At 46.8% G+C, this 18876-nt stretch overlaps 2 protein-coding genes across 3 annotated transcripts; one reads left to right on the plus strand and one right to left on the minus strand.

Annotated features, from left to right (window-relative positions):
- Nucleotides 1–494: 494 nt before the first annotated feature.
- LOC108892659 (protein transport protein Sec23A) lies at nt 495–18865 on the minus strand. 2 transcript variants are annotated; one of them, XM_018690345.2, is made up of 20 exons: nt 18777–18865; nt 17136–17401; nt 16883–16940; nt 16410–16496; nt 16097–16333; nt 15886–15962; nt 15658–15802; nt 12056–12214; nt 11167–11282; nt 10816–10939; nt 10652–10732; nt 10475–10564; nt 5046–5152; nt 4565–4718; nt 4407–4484; nt 4158–4319; nt 3966–4052; nt 3585–3740; nt 2444–2509; nt 495–2350 (listed from the first exon to the last, which is right to left on the minus strand). In XM_018690345.2, exons 2-20 carry the CDS (start codon nt 17354–17356, stop codon nt 2261–2263), a joined length of 2295 nt encoding a protein of 764 aa, XP_018545861.1. In that variant the 5' UTR covers nt 17357–17401; nt 18777–18865; the 3' UTR covers nt 495–2260. The 2 variants fall into 2 exon arrangements, with proteins under 2 accessions (XP_018545861.1, XP_018545860.1); XM_018690344.2 differs by having other exon boundaries at nt 17136–17340; nt 18777–18854.
- Nucleotides 5828–10468, plus strand: LOC127139974 (histamine H2 receptor-like). Its single transcript, XM_051068004.1, has 2 exons — nt 5828–8123; nt 9023–10468. The coding sequence occupies exons 1-2, from the start codon at nt 7427–7429 to the stop codon at nt 9490–9492; spliced, it is 1167 nt and encodes a 388-aa protein (XP_050923961.1). The 5' UTR covers nt 5828–7426; the 3' UTR covers nt 9493–10468.
- Nucleotides 18866–18876: the final 11 nt, after the last annotated feature.

The raw sequence follows: 18876 nt of genomic DNA on the forward strand, positions 1-18876 counted from the left end.
AACCCTAACTCAAACCCTGACCCAACCCTAACCTAACCCTACCCCCTAACCCTGACGCAACCCTAACTCAAACCCCTAACCCTAAACCCCAACCCTAACTCCAAACCCTAACCCTAACCCTAACCCTGACGCAACCCTAACTCCAAACCCTAACCCTGCTGCAACCCTAACTCAAACACTAACCCTAACCCTAACCCTAACCCCAACCCTAACCCTAACCCTGACGCAACCCTAACTCAAACCCTAACCCTAACCCTAACCCTGACGCAACCCTAACCCCCAACCCTAACTCAAACCCCTCACTGCAGCAACCGTCTCCATGGCAACAGTGAACAAACCTCTGACTAGGGTTGTTTTTATGCCTGTTTGTTCAGCTGGTGGAATGGTTGTCACCACGGCAACAGAGTCAGAGAATGAATGTAACAGTCAGTAGAGACAGAAAAAACAGTTTCATCAGTGTGTTCACCATCATCATTAGTGACAGAGACACAGTGAACGTTTCCAGAGCAGAGTTTTATTAGAAACATGAGAATAAAGAGAGAACTGAAGGAAAACAGGAACTCATCTTTAGTGTTCAACGAATGAAAGAAACTCAACAAACAAACATCCACAGGTCAGAGACTTCGCACAAACCAAGTGGACAAACTTGTTTTCATACTGCACAGAGGATCATCACTGCTGAATCACTGTAGTCAGAAAATCAACCTGTTTAGAAACCCCAACCCTAACCCTGACCCTAACCCTGACTCAACCCTAACCCAACCCTAACCCTGACCAACCCTAACCCTGACGCAACCCTAACCCTGATGCAACCCTAACCCCAACCCTAACTCTAACCCTAACCCTAACCCTGACGCAACCCTAACCCCAACCCTAACTCAAACCCTGACTCAACCCTAACCCTAACCCTCAAATCCTAACCCTAACCCTGACCAACCCTAACCCCAACCCTAACTCAAACCCTGACTCAACCCTAACCCTGACCCAACCCTAACCCTGACGCAACCCTAACCCTGACCCACCCTGACCCAACCCTAACCCTGACCAACCCTAACCCTAACCCTGACCAACCCTAACCCCAACCCTAACCCTAACGCAACCCTAACCCCAACCCTAACTCAAACCCTGACCCAACCCTAACCCTAACCCTCAAATCCTAACCCTAACCCTGACCAACCCTAACCCCAACCCTAACTCAAACCCTGACCCAACCCTAACCCTGACCCGAACCCTGACGCAACCCTAACCCCAACCCTGACTCAACCCTAACCCTGACCCAACCCTAACCCTGACTCAACCCTAATCCTGACCCAACCCTAACCCTACCTTTGTACAAACATCACTGACCTGACGACGCTTCAAACAGAGCTACTACAGAGACACTGAAAAGTCCCTGATGATCAGGGTTAGGGTTAGTCCAAGTTTCCATCAGAGTCTTGTTTTTCTTTGTTGATTGTCTGACTGGTGTCGTTTCAGCAGAGATGATCTGATCTCACATCAGTGACAGGATAAAGACATGAACAGACTCTGAGCCACTGAAGGAAAATCAAAACAACTTAAAGATGTAAACATCAGCAGAGAGAAACTCAAACCTGTGCAAAGCGTGACACCTGCTGGTGACAAACAGGAACACAACTGGTCTGTTACTGTATGAACCAGCTCGATAAGTTTAACATCATCTGACTGATTCAGATGTCTGCTGTCCAGCTTTAGACTTCTAAACCAGTTTTACAGACTTACTGGGAAAAATTCAACCATATCAACAACATAATACTAACACAGACTTGATCTTCACAGCAGCGTTCACTATCTTGCAGAAGTTCATGGAAAACAGTGGATTTCTGAAATCGATTTGTTGAGCCAGAAAATTAAAGAGCAGCAGTTCCTCCTGTCATCCTTCACAATAAAAAGGTGGTTAATGTTGACTGTTGCTTTATTTTAGTCAGTGGATCAGTTTTACCTGAAGCTGTGATGTGGCTGAAACATGTAAAACTAATGACTGTTTTTTTTTTTCAAATGAAGTTTTGTCCACTCACGACTCACGTTTCATCTCTTCATGTCTTCAAATGTCAGTTCTAACAAGTCAGAATATAACTTTGCGCAACAGAACTAAAACCCAGCAGGGTTTGAAGCTAACGTCACTACTGGCTGTTCCTGCTCTGAGATGCTGCTGCTGATTGGCTGACAGGTGACTGTAGGCAGCAAATGCAAAACAAAACAGTAAACATAATGCAGGCAGGTGAGTTGAGGACAGGTGAGATCAGGCAGCGCTGGAGACAGCAAGTTTCTTCAGGTGATCCATGAACACCTGCAGACTGACGTCGTCTGTCAGAATGGGAGCTCCAGACTCCTGCACACAGAACAGGTTTCACATCAGTACTGACACTGGTCTGAAACTAAAAGTCAAAGCATTCGGCGTAATGTTTCAAGGTGAGGGTCGTACCTGTCCCCAGGCGTACATGTTGTTGTGGGTCTGGGAGGGGTTCACTTTGGAGAGCAGGAAACGAGCCTGGAAAACATCATGAGTCAAACTGTTTGTGAAAATGAAATGAAGTCACTCAACAGTCAGAGCTCAAACACACTGAGCAGTTTATACAGTATAAATGACGATGCACTGTGTGTAAGTGATGTTGAATCGTGTACAGTGATGTGATGTGTTATAAGTGATCCAGTATAGCGCACTATACTGATAAGACATGGAGATGACGATTTTGTCTTCCTGTGTCACCTTATGAGACTGTGAACGTTTAAGAATCATTAGATCCCAATAATGTTTATATGACATCTTTGATGTCTTATTATACTATGACATTTTTAATGCTATACTATGAAAATGTCATGAAAATGTCAAAAAATTTCATATTTTCATGACTTATTTTATGTCTTATTATACTACATTTCCAACAACATATATCATGACGTTTTTTTATGACATCATACTATGACATTTATTTTTTATGATATAGATGTATACATATAAAGATATATAGAAAGAAAAAACATAGATAGATAGACCCTAACCGTCTATCTATGTATCTATCTAAAGTGTATATATTGACAAAACATTAAAACATATATTAATGAAAAAATACATGTTAATGTATCAGTACGTAAATCAATATGTATATTATTTGTGTTTCTTTGTCTTTTTTTATTTTATTTTTTAAAATGATTGTTTTGGGGTTTTTTGCATTTATTAGCCCAGTGGAGAGAGACAGGAAACAGGGAGAGAGAGTACGGGAATGACATGCAGCAAAGGTCTGACCAGATCAGGAGTCGAGCCGGAGTCCAGCTGCTCAGGGAACTGAGGCCCATGTGGTACGCGCCCTAAACATTCGCCCATCGGGGGGCGCCCTGTGTTTTTTGTCTTAAGTGATGTATTTATAAATAAATTAAAATAAATAGTTTTTACAGTGTGTTGATTTGTAATACACACACTGAGGTACAGTGTATTGTGATGTGCTTTATATATCGAGCTAAGGAACATATATTCATGTGTAGTACACGTATGTACTGATGTAGTGCTGATGTGTGTATCTAATAATGTAAAGTGTATATATATCTGTGTGCGTTAGCGCCCTCACCTGGCTGCCTCCGTGCTCAGTGTCGATGTATCTCGGCATGGGGAAGCGAGTGTGCAGCAGCTCCTGGGCGTCGTCCACTGGAGCCTGGAGCAGGTGTTTGAAGTTTTCATACTCTGGCATGTCCTGATACCCAGCCTTCCTCCACTGAGCTACAGTCTGACAGTAACAGATTACAGATTACACACGTTACCTCCACTGAGCTACAGTCTAACAGTAACAGATTACAGTGTATTTCTGACTCAGTCCTGTGGATCTAGAGTCTCCAGAGTCCTTATATCTAAACAAACCAGCTCCAGCCTCAGTTTAGGTCTACAGAGCGACATGAGATCAGATCTGTTGGTTCTGGTTCATTCTGTCAGTGAAGCTGATGAGTGTCTGTACCTCTCCATGGTAAATGAGGATCTGGAAGAAGGTGTCCATCAGAAGGATTCGGTCTGGCAGGATGCTGCTGCTGTCCAACAGGACGGGCTGAAACACACAATCACTCTGATCAATCTCTCTGACTGATAGAAGGATCATTTACTGCGAATACAGCTGATGTCACTACAGGTGTGCACAGGTGTGTGTAAATACCTCAGGTGGTCCGTTGAATGAATAGGCGTAGAGCACAGGTTGGATCATGATGAGAGCCTGGGTCAGGTCCTGTCTGTTGAACTGATGTCTGTAATACGAACTCTCGTCTGGACTGTTGTTGAACACCTGAAGGAACGGAGAGCGCCGCAGGTGGAACATGAACTGGAACACAAACACAGACGGTCAGATACAGGAAGTGAGGCAGGTCCACGTAACCTTCAGGTGGAGCAGAGTATTATGGGATGTCACCTGAGGGTAGAGGGAGAAGGTCTCGGAGAACCTGAAGGAGTTTGGGTCATCTTTATGATAATCTCCAAACTTCTGACACTGAACAGAAACAAACACATGAACACATCAGTTTCAGATCCTCTGAGTCCAGATCCGGGTTTTAGTCCTGGTCCTCGTACCAGTCTGATGAGCTGTCTGTCCAACCACCGCAGGACGTCAGGCCCCTCCTCAGTCTCCGCACGGTACACTGCCAGCCTCGCCATCAAGATGGCCGCCGCCTCCTGATCGAAGGACGCCGCGATGCTCTGAATCTGAGTCTGAGCATCAGCCCAGCTGAGGGGAAAGGGGAGGGAGTGAGGAGGGGGAGAGAGGAGAGAAGAAGAGGGGAAGGGAAGGAGAGGGGAAGGAGTAAAGGAAGAGGAGGCGGAGGAAAAGATGAGGGGGAGGAAGAGAAGATGATGGGGGGGGGGGGTTACTGTCACATCACAGTTACACCTGTAAAAGATAAACTTCTCCTCACTGTGACCTTTATAAACACCATCAACAACCTTCACACGTCTCCATGGAAACGATTCAGTATCACAAGCAGTCTCACAGACTTTACGTGAAGTCAGTGAACACATCACCGGGCGGTGCAAGTGGAGGTGTGTGTGCTCTTACTTCCTGGCGGTGGTGGTGACTCTGATCCGTCTCTGTCCTGATGAGTGCTGGTACTGAGTCACGAACTGGATCGCCCCCCGGCCACCCTGAGGGATCGGAGCGTTGTGCTGCAACAGGAAGAACAATCTGGATCAATAATCAATCTGATCAGGAAACTGAGGGAACATTTGATTCTACAGTTGTGTATCTGTGCTGAGTCTGTTTTCATGTTGTTGTTTATTATTGTTTGTTGTGTTTCCAAACAATAATCCACTGGTGCATTATGGGTAAGAACAAAATGCTCGTAGCAGACGTGCATCAGTGTTTTCCTTTGTTTTGTTGTTGTCTCATGTTTTAATAAACTGCAATAAAATCAATCAGCTGAGACTTCCTGATAACCCTTTCACAATAATAGTCTCAGAGAGCTCAGTCTGGTGGTTTTACCCACTGGTCTGACTCTGACTGAAGAACATTAGAACCTCTTCACTGTTCTCTGGACAACATGAAGCCCAGAAACAGTCTACACCTGGCCTACACCTGGTCTGAAACACCAGCTTCACCCTGATCACATCAGGTCTGAATAAATGTGAGTCATAAATCTAACATGACACAAACTGGGTCAGAATCCTGCTATGATTGGCTGCTTCACACCTGAGCCCTCAGAAGTCTGAGGTTCAGCAGCAGGATGATGATGATTACACACCTGCACACCTGTTATTACCAGAGTCAGGCCGTGTGACACGTGAGCGCGCGCACACACACACACACACACACACACACACACACACACACACACACACACAGTTATCTGCTGACTGTAATGTCAACAGTACCTGAGCATCCAATATCCTGTGTGTGTGTGTGTGTGTGTCCTGTCATCATCATCTCAGCAGGTGACTGACAGGTGCACCATGGCAACGCTGCCTCTGGAGACACACACACACACACACACACACACACACACACACACACACAGAGGCTCAGCAGGACACGCCTCCCTCAGTCCGTCCTCAGACTCAGAGCTGATCAGACTGATGGTCTCAGATCAGATTTAAACGACAACTGTGAAGATCAAAGAAATCATCAATCGACAGCAGCAACATCTGCCGATCATCTGGTTTGACCTTTGACCTCTGATTGGCTGTTGGGCTCTGTTGCCTCTGAAAAACGAGAGGATTCATGATGTGACTTGTTCCCAGGACTTCCTCAGACTGTGGTTCCTCTGCTGGATTCTCCCTTTCCTGGACAGGTTCAGACTCAAAGCTGATCACATCTCCGTGGTGACAGAGATCAAACCGGCCGGTCTGTTTATATCAGAACAACACAGGTCTGTTGTTACTGTCAGGTTTCTAAGGACACATTCTGAAACGATCGGCCTGGACGAGCTGCAGTGAAGAGGCGAGCAGCAGCTGTAACAGATCTGCTGTTCTTCTGTGACTCATCTAACCTTAAACCATGCTGATCACATCTCTGTGGTGACTGAGGTCTGTTTATACCAGGTCTGGACCTCAGGCGTCCACAGTCCGGTGTCGTCAGCGTCGGGTTCAGACGACCTGATTCGAAGAGATTTGAACTTCGTCTTGGAGCCAAAGGAAGCACTTCACTCCTGAAACAGCAGTGAGACTCATAACCTCAGGTTTCTCTCAACAGTCGTCAAGCGTTGAAAAGTAATTATATGATTTTAATTGTTTCACAAGCTGCAACAGCAGAAATAAGGATAAGAAATCTGAGAAACAAGTTTGAATAGAAACTTTGATGTCAGTTTCTCCACAGAGCGCTGAGCAGGAGGTGGAGGACATTTCACTCGTCTACTTTCTGCATGTTTATGAAGGAGATCTGTTGTCCAGGATATCTTCACATGTTCAGAGCAAGACGAACATTATCACCACACGTCTTTGCTGCAGTTTCACCTCCTGCCTTTTACTGTTCCATCCAGGTGAATTATTGTATTTCCTGCCTGAGGTGTGACAGGTATCATTACCAAACACTCTCCATTAAATGTGACTAAATGAATCTCAACAAACTAACACTGGGATCCATCTTTATTTCTGTTTCTCTCCAGATGTGACTGTGGTCAGTTGCTCCCAGCCTGACGAGCAGGACGCAAATCACACAGATTATCAAATTACCTCTCGTTTCTAGAGCTTTCACCCATATCTCATGGCCTTCTTCAGTAGATGGAGTTGATCAGTTGTCGTGGAGATAGTCCGGTTGTTAAAATGTGATTACACATGTTGACTTGAAAGTTGGGAGTTTTCTCAGAGCAGCACCTGGTGGACATTAGAGGAACTGCAGCACAACGGTTTCCTGCTGCTTCTGGACAGTAAGGTTGTATAAAAGAGTCCTCTCATGTCCCGTTTGAGCTGTGACGTAATCAGTGACACACTTCCTGTCCTGTGAAGATGGTGAACGCTCTGAGGACGCTGTACGCCGCTCTGATGGCTCTGTCCAGCATGGCCTCCGTCTGTGGGAACCTCCTCCTCCTGGTTGTGCTCCTCCTGAACAAGGAGCTTCGGTCCGACACGCTGGGCCTTGTCCTGAGCTTCAGCCTCAGCGACCTGGCCCTTGGACTCTCCACCATCCCCTTCGGAGCCCACAACAGCCTCTCCCAGCCCTCTGGATATCCCAGCGAGGGCGCCTTCTGTCAGGGCAACGGCTTCATCTTCCTCCTCCTGCAGACTTCCTCCATCCACTCGCTCACCTGGGCGACTGTGGACAAGTTCACGGAGATCTGCTTCGCCCTCAGCTACCGCAGCATCTGGACGGCCGGCCGGAGCCGGGTGGTGCTGGTCCTGGTCTGGCTGTTCTGTCTGGTCGCCGCCACCCTGCCCCTGCTGGGGTTCGGCAGCTACGTCTACAGCGAGTCGAGGTTCCTCTGCTGTCCCAGCTTCACACCTGAGAACAGGTACTTTGTGGTGCTGTGGATGCTGCTGGGAATCGTGGCACCGATCTTCACCATGTGCTCTCTGTATGGATACATCGTCTACGTGGCCAGGAAACAGGCCCGGAGGGGAACCTTCATGTGCAATGAGCTGCACTGCTTCTATGTCCCTGCCAACAATTACCTGAGGAGCTCCATTGTCATGGTTACAACCTCAGGTGAGTTCATGCTCTGTTCTGATTGGTCCCTGGCATGACCTACCTGCCCCTTCTGTCTTTACAAACTAAAACAATTTGTCCTAACTTTGTTCAAAATCTCTCATTTTTTAAAAGTCCAGAGATCCCAGTCCCAGTGTGTCTAAAATTAATAAGTAGTCATGTTGAATATTATTTGAAGGTACTTGGTGAAGATCAAAGTATTAATCAGGAAATGGTTAGATTACAGTACAGGTTATTAATCATCTTATTTCATTGTAGTACATTTCTGCCTTAATGCCTAAGTTATTCTTTAACAATCACCAACACATTCTCTGATTATTATCAGCTGCTCTTTTGTTCATTGTTAAGCTACAGGATGTTTCACATTAAAAGTCTATATGTGTTAGAGTCCCTTTCTTCCCTGAAAACCTTTAATGTGAAACATCTGCGCAGGAAGTGTGATTCAGTGACAGGAACTTAACAGTAGTAGATGATGAGAAGCTGAGAGGTGAATGTATCCACAGCGCTCCTAAACATCCGCAGACATCATCAACGGATGTTGACAGAACATGTATGAGAACATGAAACTGGTCATAAACCAATGCAAACAACAGAGTCATGTGTCAGTGTTTAATGACTCTCATTACAGTGACACACAGTCATAACATGCTGCTCCCGACCTCTACAGCTACTCCAGACCTTTACAACTAGTCCCCACACCTCTACAACTATTCCTGACCTCTAGAACTAGTCCCCACACCTCTACAAGTAGTCCTGGCCTATACAACAATTCCAGACCTCTACAACTAGTCCTCAGACCTCTACAACTTGTCCTCAGTCTTCTACAACTACTCCTCAGACTGTTTCACTGTTTGGTTCTGATTTGGTCGTCTGGTGAAAGCTCTTGTTCTTGTTCTCAGTGTGTTTGCTGGTCTGCTGGCTGCCATACATCTCAGTGTGTTTGTATGAGACGTTCAGCGGTCAGCAGAGTCCGGCTGTGACCTCCGCCCTCTCTGCCTGGCTGGTTCTGACCAGCGCTGCCCTCAACCCCTGGATCACCTGCATGACGCAGACGTACGTAAGACTCAGCAAATGCAAAGGCTGTAAACAGTCTATGCTGCTTCATGTGAGGTGGTTCCATCACAGAGTATTAGTTAGATTTGCTGTGAAAGAACCATTCAAACTCCCGTCTGTCTGTTCATGTGTCTCCAGTAGGTACAGGGCAGCAGTGCGTCAGAGCATCGGCAGGTTTATTCGAAGGTGTCCATGTTCTGGGACATGCCCACAGAGCTCCACCCTCCACCTGCACACAACCAATTGCATCAGCGTGACGACGACGTCAACACGTCCTCTGTCATCTCCAAAAACACCGGTACCAACAGCACCATGACCAATGTGATCCACAGCCACCACTGTGACATCTTCATTAGACAGAAACACCTGCCGTATCTACAGGAACAGGCCGAACTGTGACCGTTAGAGTGCATTTTAGGAAATATAGTTCCTCCTTCCATTTTTAGTTCATTTGATTTAAAGACAATCCTTCTCCACTACATTCAAAAAATTGATTCCAGAGGAGATAACAAAGACAGTTAGCTGACACCTGCATCTTCTCCTCTGAAGTTAATACTCTCTTTACTTTCACACCTCCACCCACCTGGATCAACACTGCATCAACCCCAACCCCTACATTTCAGCTTCAGAGAGGATATTTCACACACTGTTCAATAATGACAGACTTAGTGAAACTATTGTAATAAAGTGACTATTGATGTAATTTATTGAATCAAAATGTGGATTTAATGTTAAGTTACTGGTGAATCTCACTGTGACCAACTGGAGCTGTAAAAGCCAAATAAATCTCAACCACAGCAGTTTAACATGTAAGGAAACTGAAAACTCAGGTTGTAATAAGTATTTATATAATAATAATCACAATAAATGGATATAACATGGTCTCACATGGTGTCAGTCAACATGGTGCTTTTTTGTCTCGATTGTTCAGATAAATTTTAAAAACCTTTATCATTTCCTACTCCTTCTGTTTATGTGCAAATTACTGTTCCCAGAACTCTGAGTCCAGACCTCTATGAGTCCAGACCTCTACAGGTCCAGACCTCTGTGAGTCCAGACCTGTGTGAGTCCAGACCTCTACAACGAGTCCCCAGATCTTCGCAGATTTTCCTTTCCTGCTCCCTCTGTTGATGTGTAAACTGAGGTTTGTTTATATTGTGATTTTCTATTCATTAACCATTTGTTTATTATCAGTATTGTCAATCACTGAGCAGCTTCAGACTGATCTCAGAGCAGCTGTTGACCTGTAATAAACCAAACTTGAGTCTGTATACACGTCAGAGGTCAGGTGATCGTACCTGGTTGACGACCTCAAAGTAAAGAGCCAACGTGGTGCTGGGATCCAAACCGCAGATCTTCCACTGACATGTTCCTCCGGTACCGATCTCCTGTAACACACGTTAGAGCACACCTGTACAACTGTCCTGTAGAAGCAACTGTATTCAAAGGTCAGTAGTGTGTTGGTGGTTACGTACATTCTCAGAGACACAGGGTCCTTTAGCGTTCAGAGACACACAGGGTCCAATCGCCCCCGACACTTTGATTTCCCTGGACGTCTAAGAGAGAAAACACTGCAGTTAATTGACCTGAGACACAGGTGAGCTGGGGTGCGCGGCCTCTGTGTTCTCTGTCTTTGTACCTTGACCTCCAGAGTGGCGGCGAAGGCCATTTTAAAAGATCCCTGGACGTCTTTGGTGAAAACTCTCTGGAAGGTTTGTTTAAACAGAGATGTATTGAAGGAGTCCGCCATCACCATGTAGCCTCTGTAAACACACACACACACACACACACATTAACATCACAGAGGCAGTGTTATTATGTTGATTTTATACATTGTTGTTTTATTGCTTATTGTACAGTGTCCTAAATAAAATGTATTATTATTATTATTATCTGTGTGAAACTATCTGCTCTTACAGCTGTCGTCACTGTCAGTCAGATACAACAAATACTGACCTGGAAATCTGTGTGTGTGTGTGTGTGTGTGTACCCAGTGTAGTTGGCACAGCACTTCATCTCCAGCAGGCCGGTCTGATCAAGGGCGCAGGCATAGATGTCGATGATGTGACCGTTGGTGGACGCTCGGTTTGCCAGAGACTCGTAGTGCTGACACACACACACACACAGACAGTGATAAGATTAATACCTGACTCCAGTCCATCTGTGACCTCTGACCTCTTAGGACAGGGTCCAGAAGTCCAGAAGAAAATTTTTTTCACTGTTTAACGACTGTGTTCATTGTGTTTTTAGGTTCAGGTTCCTTCAGTGTTGATGGATCAGGAGCTGGATCCTCCTCAGAGGTCTCCTCCTCTCCAAACAAACAGAGCAGCTGATTCAAACCAGTAAAACTCAGAATAAAACAGTTTGATGTTAAAAGTGGATGTTTCTCTGTGAGGATCAGGACGTGGAGAGCGGCTGTTTGCTCAGCTTGTTGCTCTGATCACTGAAGATCCAGACGTCTGACGACTAAATCCTTCATCTGGTTTCAGATCAGAGTCAGAACGTTAGAAACAGAGACAGTGACTTGAAACAGAGAGAAAGTGGTTGACTGAAATTTTTTTTAATGTCCTGCCATCAGCTGACAGTCTGTGCTTATGGAAAACCTTGTCAGGATAAAAGTAAGTAAACTAAGAAGCGGAAAAGTGTGGATCTAACCAGAGTTTTTCTCCTATTTACTAATAATAATAATAATGAACTTAATTCATTCAGCACGTTTCTCAACAAAACTAAGAAAATCTGACAATTAAAAAAATACACAAAAACACAATGACAGTAATGTAAAATATAAGATCACAGTGTGAACATTAAATCATGATGTTTAAACTCTGAGCTTCAGAGTCAGTGTAACAGGGAGAGGATGTTGCTGCTGAGTCACTCACCTTGGTGGCTTTCTTCATGAACTTGGCGTTGTCCTTCTCGATGTCATGCCAGGACCTGATTGGCGTCTTCAGTTCATCTCCCACCACCATGCCGGGACCCTGTGTTGCTGGGCCACCGATAAATGTCATGATCCGAGCGCCGGTGTTCGGGAAGGTGCACTGTGGGAAAAAAACCCCTAATGAGATTCTTAGACTTAGACTTAGACTTAGACTTAGACGGACTTTATTGATCCCTTTGGGATGACTCCCTCGGGGAAATTACATTTCCAGCAGCAAATACAGGCAGAAGATGTAAATAAAATAGGAAAGAATATAAATATAAATAGAATTGGATTGAGGGTGATTTAAGATAAATATGCAGAGTATACTGGACTGTGTGTGGCATTAACATAAATAATAAATATAGATATGCTGAAACTGTATGTTACTTGAGTGTCCAGGTGGGTTATTGCACTTTAAGGGGGGCTACCACTCCCTTCTGTCCTCCATACCCTACTCTCCCTCCTCCTCCCCCCAAGTGAGGAGTTGTGGAGTGTGATGGCATGGTGGACAAAGGAGTTCTTCAGTCTGTTGGTCCTACACTTGGGCAGGAGCAGTCTTTCACTGAACAGGCTCCTCTGGTTGCTGATGACAGTGTGCAGAGGGTGGCTGGTATTGTCCATGATATCCAGCAGTTTGTCCAGTGTCCTCATCTCTGCCACCGTCACCAGAGAGTCCAACTTCATGCCGACCACAGAGCCGGCCCGCCTGATCAGTTTCTCCAGTCTGTTTGTGTCCTTTTTTGATATGCTGCTCCCCCAGCACACCACAGTGTAAAAGAGGACGCTGGCAACCACAGACTGGTAGAACATCCACAGCAGTTTGCTGCAGACATTAAAAGACCGCAGTCTCCTTAGGAAGTACAGCCTGCTTTGTGTCTTTCCATACAGGTGGCTGGTGTGTGTTGTCCAGTCCAGTTTATTGTCCAACCACAGCCCAAGGTATTTGTAGGAGTCCACAGCCTCCACCTCAGCTCCCTCTAACAGGATTGGTCGCTGTCTTGGTCTGGACCTCCCAAAGTCAATGACCAGCTCCTTCGTCTTAGAGGTGTTGAGTTGTAGGTGGTTAGTGTGGCACCATGCAGCAAAGTCCCCCACCAGTCTCCGATACTCCTCCTCTCTGTCATCCCTGATGCACCCAACGATGGCTGTGTCATCGGCGTACTTCTGTATGTGACACAGCTCCGAGTTGTAACAGAAGTCCGAGGTGTACAGGGTGAAGAGAAGAGGGGCCAGCACTGTGCCCTGGGGGGCTCCAGTGCTGCTGACCACAGTGTCAGACGTGATGTCCTTCAGCCTGACGTACTGTGGCCTGCCAGTGAGGTAGTCGGAGATCCAGTCCACCAGATAGGGGTCCACTCCCATCCTGCTCAGTTTGTCACGAAGCATAGGGGGCTGGATGGTATTAAAGGCACTGGAGAAGTCCAAGAAGAGAATCCTCACTGTGCCGCTTCCCTTATCCAGGTGGGAGTGGGCTCTGTGTAGCAGGTAGAGGATGGCATCCTCCACCCCAACACCTTGCTGGTAAGCAAACTGCAGGCGGTCCTGGGCATGTTGCACCTGGGGTCTGAGGAGGCTAAGGAAGAGCCGCTCCAACGTCTTCATCAGGTGTGAAGTGAGTGCCACCGGTCGGAAGTCATTCAGCTCGCTGGGCCGGTTCTTCTTCGGAACTGGAACGATGCAGGATGTCTTCCAGAGGGTGGGCACTCTCCCTAGCTGCAGGCTAAGGTTGAAGATCCGTTGTAGTGGTTCCCCCAGTTCTGTAGCGCATGTCTTCAGCAGTCTTGGACACACTTTGTCCGGGCCTGCGGCTTTCCTGGGCCGGAGCTTCCTCAGCTGTCCTCTGACCTGGTCTGTGGTGATATGAGGCGGAGACTGTGATGGGGTGGGGGAGGAGGAGGGGGGTGTTGTGGTGTCTGTGGGGAGGTGTGTAGAGGGAAGAAGGAGAGATGGCTGCGGTGAGGGTGGGGGTGGGGGGGACAAGGGCTGGTTGAACCTGTTGAAGAAGTCATTCAGTTCGTTCGCCCTCTCCATTGTCCCCCCTATGGCTCTGGTCTTTGTGTTGTGGCCTGTGATGGTCTTCACACCTTGCCAGACCTCCCTCATGTTGTTCTCCCTCAGCTTCTGCTCCACCTTTCTCCTGTAGCTGTCCTTAGCTTCCCTCACACAATGTTTCACCTCCTGCTGTGCTGCCTTCATGGCCTCCCTGTCTCTGCTCCTGAAGGCAGCCTTCTTCCTGTTGAGGACAGCCTTGACTTCCCGCGTTACCCATGGCTTGTTGTTAGGGTAACAGCGGACTGTCTTGACAGGGGAGACCACATCTACACAGAAATTCAGGTACTCTGTCAGACAGTGTGTCATCCCCTCAATGTCCTCATCATGCGGGTTGATCAGCACATCCCAGACCGTGGTGTTGTAACAGTCTCTCAAGGCACTTTCCATCTCAGGGGACCATCTTCTGATGGACCGAGTTGTCACCGGCTGCTTTTGGACCAGGGGGGTGTACAGTGGCTGTAGGTGAACCAGATTGTGATCAGACTTCCCTAGAGGGGGGAGGGGAGTCGCTCTGTATGCATCCCTTACATTAACATACAGAAGATCAATTGTCCTGTTGTTTCTAGTAGGACAGTCTACAACCTGATTAAAAACAGCCAAGGTAGAGTCCAAGGTTACATGGTTAAAGTCCCCAGAGATGATCATAAGTGCCTCAGGGTGCTGTGTCTGCAGCCTTGCTGTGATGGAGTGGATCTTCTCACAGGCAGTGGTTGCGTCCGCTCTCGGAGGGATGTAAACGCCGACGGTGATCACGTGACTGAACTCCCTCGGCAGGTAATATGGCCGTAGGCTAACAGCTAGCAGTTCGAGGTCACGGCAGCACAAGACTGTCTTTACAGAGATATGTCCTGGGTTACACCAGCGGTTGTTGACATACATGATGAGTCCCCCACCTTTGTTTTTACCGCTTGCGTTAGTGTCTCTGTCGGCTCTCACAGCAGTGAATCCCAGCAGGTCCACGTTAGCATCCGGTACGAGGTGGTTCAGCCATGTCTCCGTAAAGATGAACAAGCTGCTCTCGCGGTAGATCCGCTGGTTGTTCAGTGCGGATAGCTCGTCGATCTTGTTCGGCAGCGAGTTCACATTCCCCATGATTACGGAGGGAATCGATGGTTTGTAGCGCCTCCGATTCTCCTCAAGCTCAGCCTTTCGCTTGGCCCCGGCCTTGCAGCCCCTGGGTCTCCTCCTCAGCTCCGTCGGGATGGAGTGTCGTATCCCGGCTCGGCCCTTTGTGCGCAGAGTCAGCAGTTCCTCTCGTGAATAAGTGAGGAAACTGGCTCTTGGTTGCATTTTAAAGTTGAAAATATCCATAGGATATATATAAAGCACACCGTCTCTTCACAAGAAGAGTAAGAAGAGTAGAGGGAAAAAAAAAAGAAAAGTTAAAGAGCTAAAAAGAGCAAAAGAAACTACGGAGCTACTGGAGAGGCAGCCGTCTCCCACAGCGCCAAATGTGTGTGTCTGTGACGACCCACACAATGCTGAGATCCACCTCCACCCCCTGCTCACCTCCAGCAGGCCAACGGCGATGGACATGGCGACGCCCAGCGAGCGTAGAGGCCTCTTCCCCTGAGTGACGGGCCAGGGGTCACGCTGCAGCTCCCCCAACAGGTCAGTCAGGTTCATGTCGATCTTCTGCACTGGCTGCAGGAACCTGAGAACGAAAACACAGAGTCTGACTCCCACCAGTACAACAACACAGGTGTGTGTGTGTGTGTGTGTGTGTGTGTGTTTTACCTGTTGGACAGAGGCTGTTGGGCAGTCTGAGGTCCTCGTCCCTGTGTGGCTGAAGGTTTGGTCAAACCGAGCATCTCCTGCAAAGATTCACAAGTGGTTAACACTGGTAACGACTACTACTATATGTTACAGCGTTAGTTAGTCCCGTTAACTACTATCATACCATAACTGACTACCATGTCAGTTAGTGTTAGTTAGTCCTGTTAACTACCTGCAGTTGCTTGGCGTTCAGGTCCTTGGTCCCCCTGAAGACGTAGCTCTTGGAGATCCCCTCACAGCCGAGCTCATGGACCTGGACCATGCGTCCGAAGGTGATGAGTCCGACCAGCGCGGTGGGAGGCAGCAGAGACAGGGACATCTGCAGAGACTCCTTCAGAGCCTGCAGGTCCTCGTCTTCCATACAGGTGTCCACCACATACAGGAAGACCAGGGGCATCTGAGGACCCCGCTGAGGACAGAGACCAGACCGGGTTACACGTCTGACCATGGGTCCGTCTCAGTCAGAACCTGTCTGTGAGTCTTACCTGGACCACATACTCAATGGTGGAGAACTGAGGCAGCAGCTCAGCAGGTTGGTTCACCTCAGAGATCCCAGCGTAGGACGGAGGAAACTGACACAACAAACACAACAAACACACAACAACGCAAACTGTTAACACACACAGGCACTGCTATCTCTGTGAGGACCAGTTCATCCAGCTGTGTCTGCCTCAGTTTGACGGCTACCAGAGAAAATCAGATGAGGTCATGCAGAAAAGGTCAAAATAAAATGAGAATTAAGTTAAAATGTAAAACAAAAGTCAAAGAATCACAAAATTAATTTAAATTAATTTTAATTTATTAAAATAAATTAATAAGATTTAAAAGAATCACAATATTAACTTCATAACTTCAATATTAACTTCAGTTAAATCACTTTCATCAAACAGCAGAGCAGATTTAGGTCACATTAGCGCTGGTCCTCACCTGTGTACAGGTAAATCTGTGTGTACCGTACCTGATTCCTCTGGTAGCAGAAGTTACAGGCCCACAGTTTGGCTCTGTAGTCCACCTGGCTGAAAAACACACAGACAGACAGGTGTTAGACAGGTGACAGACAGGTGATAAACAGACAGGTGATAAGACAAGGTGATAGGTAGTGTAAATGTGTTGGACAGGGAGATGTGTGGTGCACAGGTCTGTGATTTGCAGTGACCCCTGACCTCTGACCCTCTGTCAGTGATGTCACACAGGTGTGCAGTGATACATACCAGAGCGGGTTGAGGACGGCGCGGCAGGTGGCCCGGCTGCAGAGAACTGGTTCATACTGGATCGGGGGCAGGTCCGGTCTCTCCTTCAGGGGGGTGAAGAGAGCCGCCACCGGCACCACCATCCGGGTCGCCTCCAACCGGCTGGAGGGCCAGACGTTCCAGCTGAACCGCACGCCGTCACGCTCCTCGTTCTGAGCAATGTACTCTGGGAAAGTCGCCATGGCAACGCAGGGACACGGGGGGTCAAATACACTGTCAGGTAAAACCTGGGGGGCGGGGGGGTTATTAATTAATGCTGTTACAAAAATAAAATATGGGTTTGAGACTGAGGCTGCACACACTGTTCTCATATTTACAGAATTTATAATATTCTATTTCTAATATTTTGTAACATTTCTAATATTTTTTAAATACAATTTCTAATATTTCGATTTTTTATAAAATTTCTAATATTTCTATTAGCATCAGATGTTTTTCTCAATTTCTAACAGTCAGAATATTTTGTCATAGTGTTACAAAAATTCACAGAAATAAATCACAATAAAGTCAAAACAAATCCACAGTTCCTGATGTGAACTAAAGTTTCTTTGTTCTCTCTGGAGAATGAACCCATTAGTTTTAATGACTGTTGTCTTTAGCGCCACCATCAGGACAAACTCTTCAAAATGCTTAGATGAAACTTTAGAGTTTGAACCCGAGTCTCAGCATCAGGATGTTTTTGTCTTTCTAGAAGAATTAGTCAATAAATCAATAAGTCGGCTGACAGAGACTGAGTCTCTGGTTCAGGCTCTGAAATGTGAATAAGAGTTCATCATGAACCAGCTGCAGCTTCATTTTCATTCTCTCTCACTCAATTTAATGTTAATATCCAAGTCTCTCCTTCGGGACAAACCAGCTCCACTGACATGATCCAACATGTCTGAGGTTGAACTGTAGTTTCTGACTTTACATTAAACTGATCGCGGCTTTTAAAAAAGAGTTTTTTTAATCAAACCTGTCAGCTTTAAACAACATCAGTTCATCACACAAACACAGTTCACAGGAAACATCACTGAACAGTGAACATATCACATGTTGTTAAAGACCACAGAAACTGAACAGAGTTTGGTTTGAGCACTGAGGATTCAAGAGTTCAGTGTTTTTAATCCAGATCACAGCTCTGACTTCACCCAAGAAACATTTACCATCATCATCATGCAAACTGAGCTGAGGCCACCAACCAGACTCAAACACATTTCACATGTCCTGATCCAGTACTTCCACTCTGACCTCACTGATCAATCAGGTGATCAATCAGACTGATCAATGATCAATGACATCAGCTCATTCATCAGGTGATATTTACAGTCCATTCTGATTCAACCATAGCTGCTGACGTCAGATTCCTGTATGTCAGCACAGGTAACGGTACAGGTAACTGTAACGATACCAAACAGTAGCTCAGAGTTTCTCTCTGCAGGCTGAGCTCAGTTAGCCTCACAGATAACAGCAGCTAACTCCGCAGGTAAACTGCAGCGTCATTCACGTCACACGGGTGACAGGTCCAGGACTAACAGAGGTGAGACCTGACAGAGTCCAGGTGAGGCTGAAGGTCTGTCAGGTCCAGGTGAGCGCTTGTGTGAAAGTGAACCGGGCACTTACCGCCGCTCCGCCGCCGCCGCTGCTCCGCACTGACAACGAAGCAAAACAACATGGCGGCGGTCCGGCGCCACGTCAGAACACAGAGAGAACACACAGAGGT

This window comes from Lates calcarifer, unplaced genomic scaffold, assembly GCF_001640805.2.
Source record: "Lates calcarifer isolate ASB-BC8 unplaced genomic scaffold, TLL_Latcal_v3 _unitig_2291_quiver_1172, whole genome shotgun sequence".
NCBI lineage: Eukaryota > Metazoa > Chordata > Actinopteri > Centropomidae > Lates > Lates calcarifer.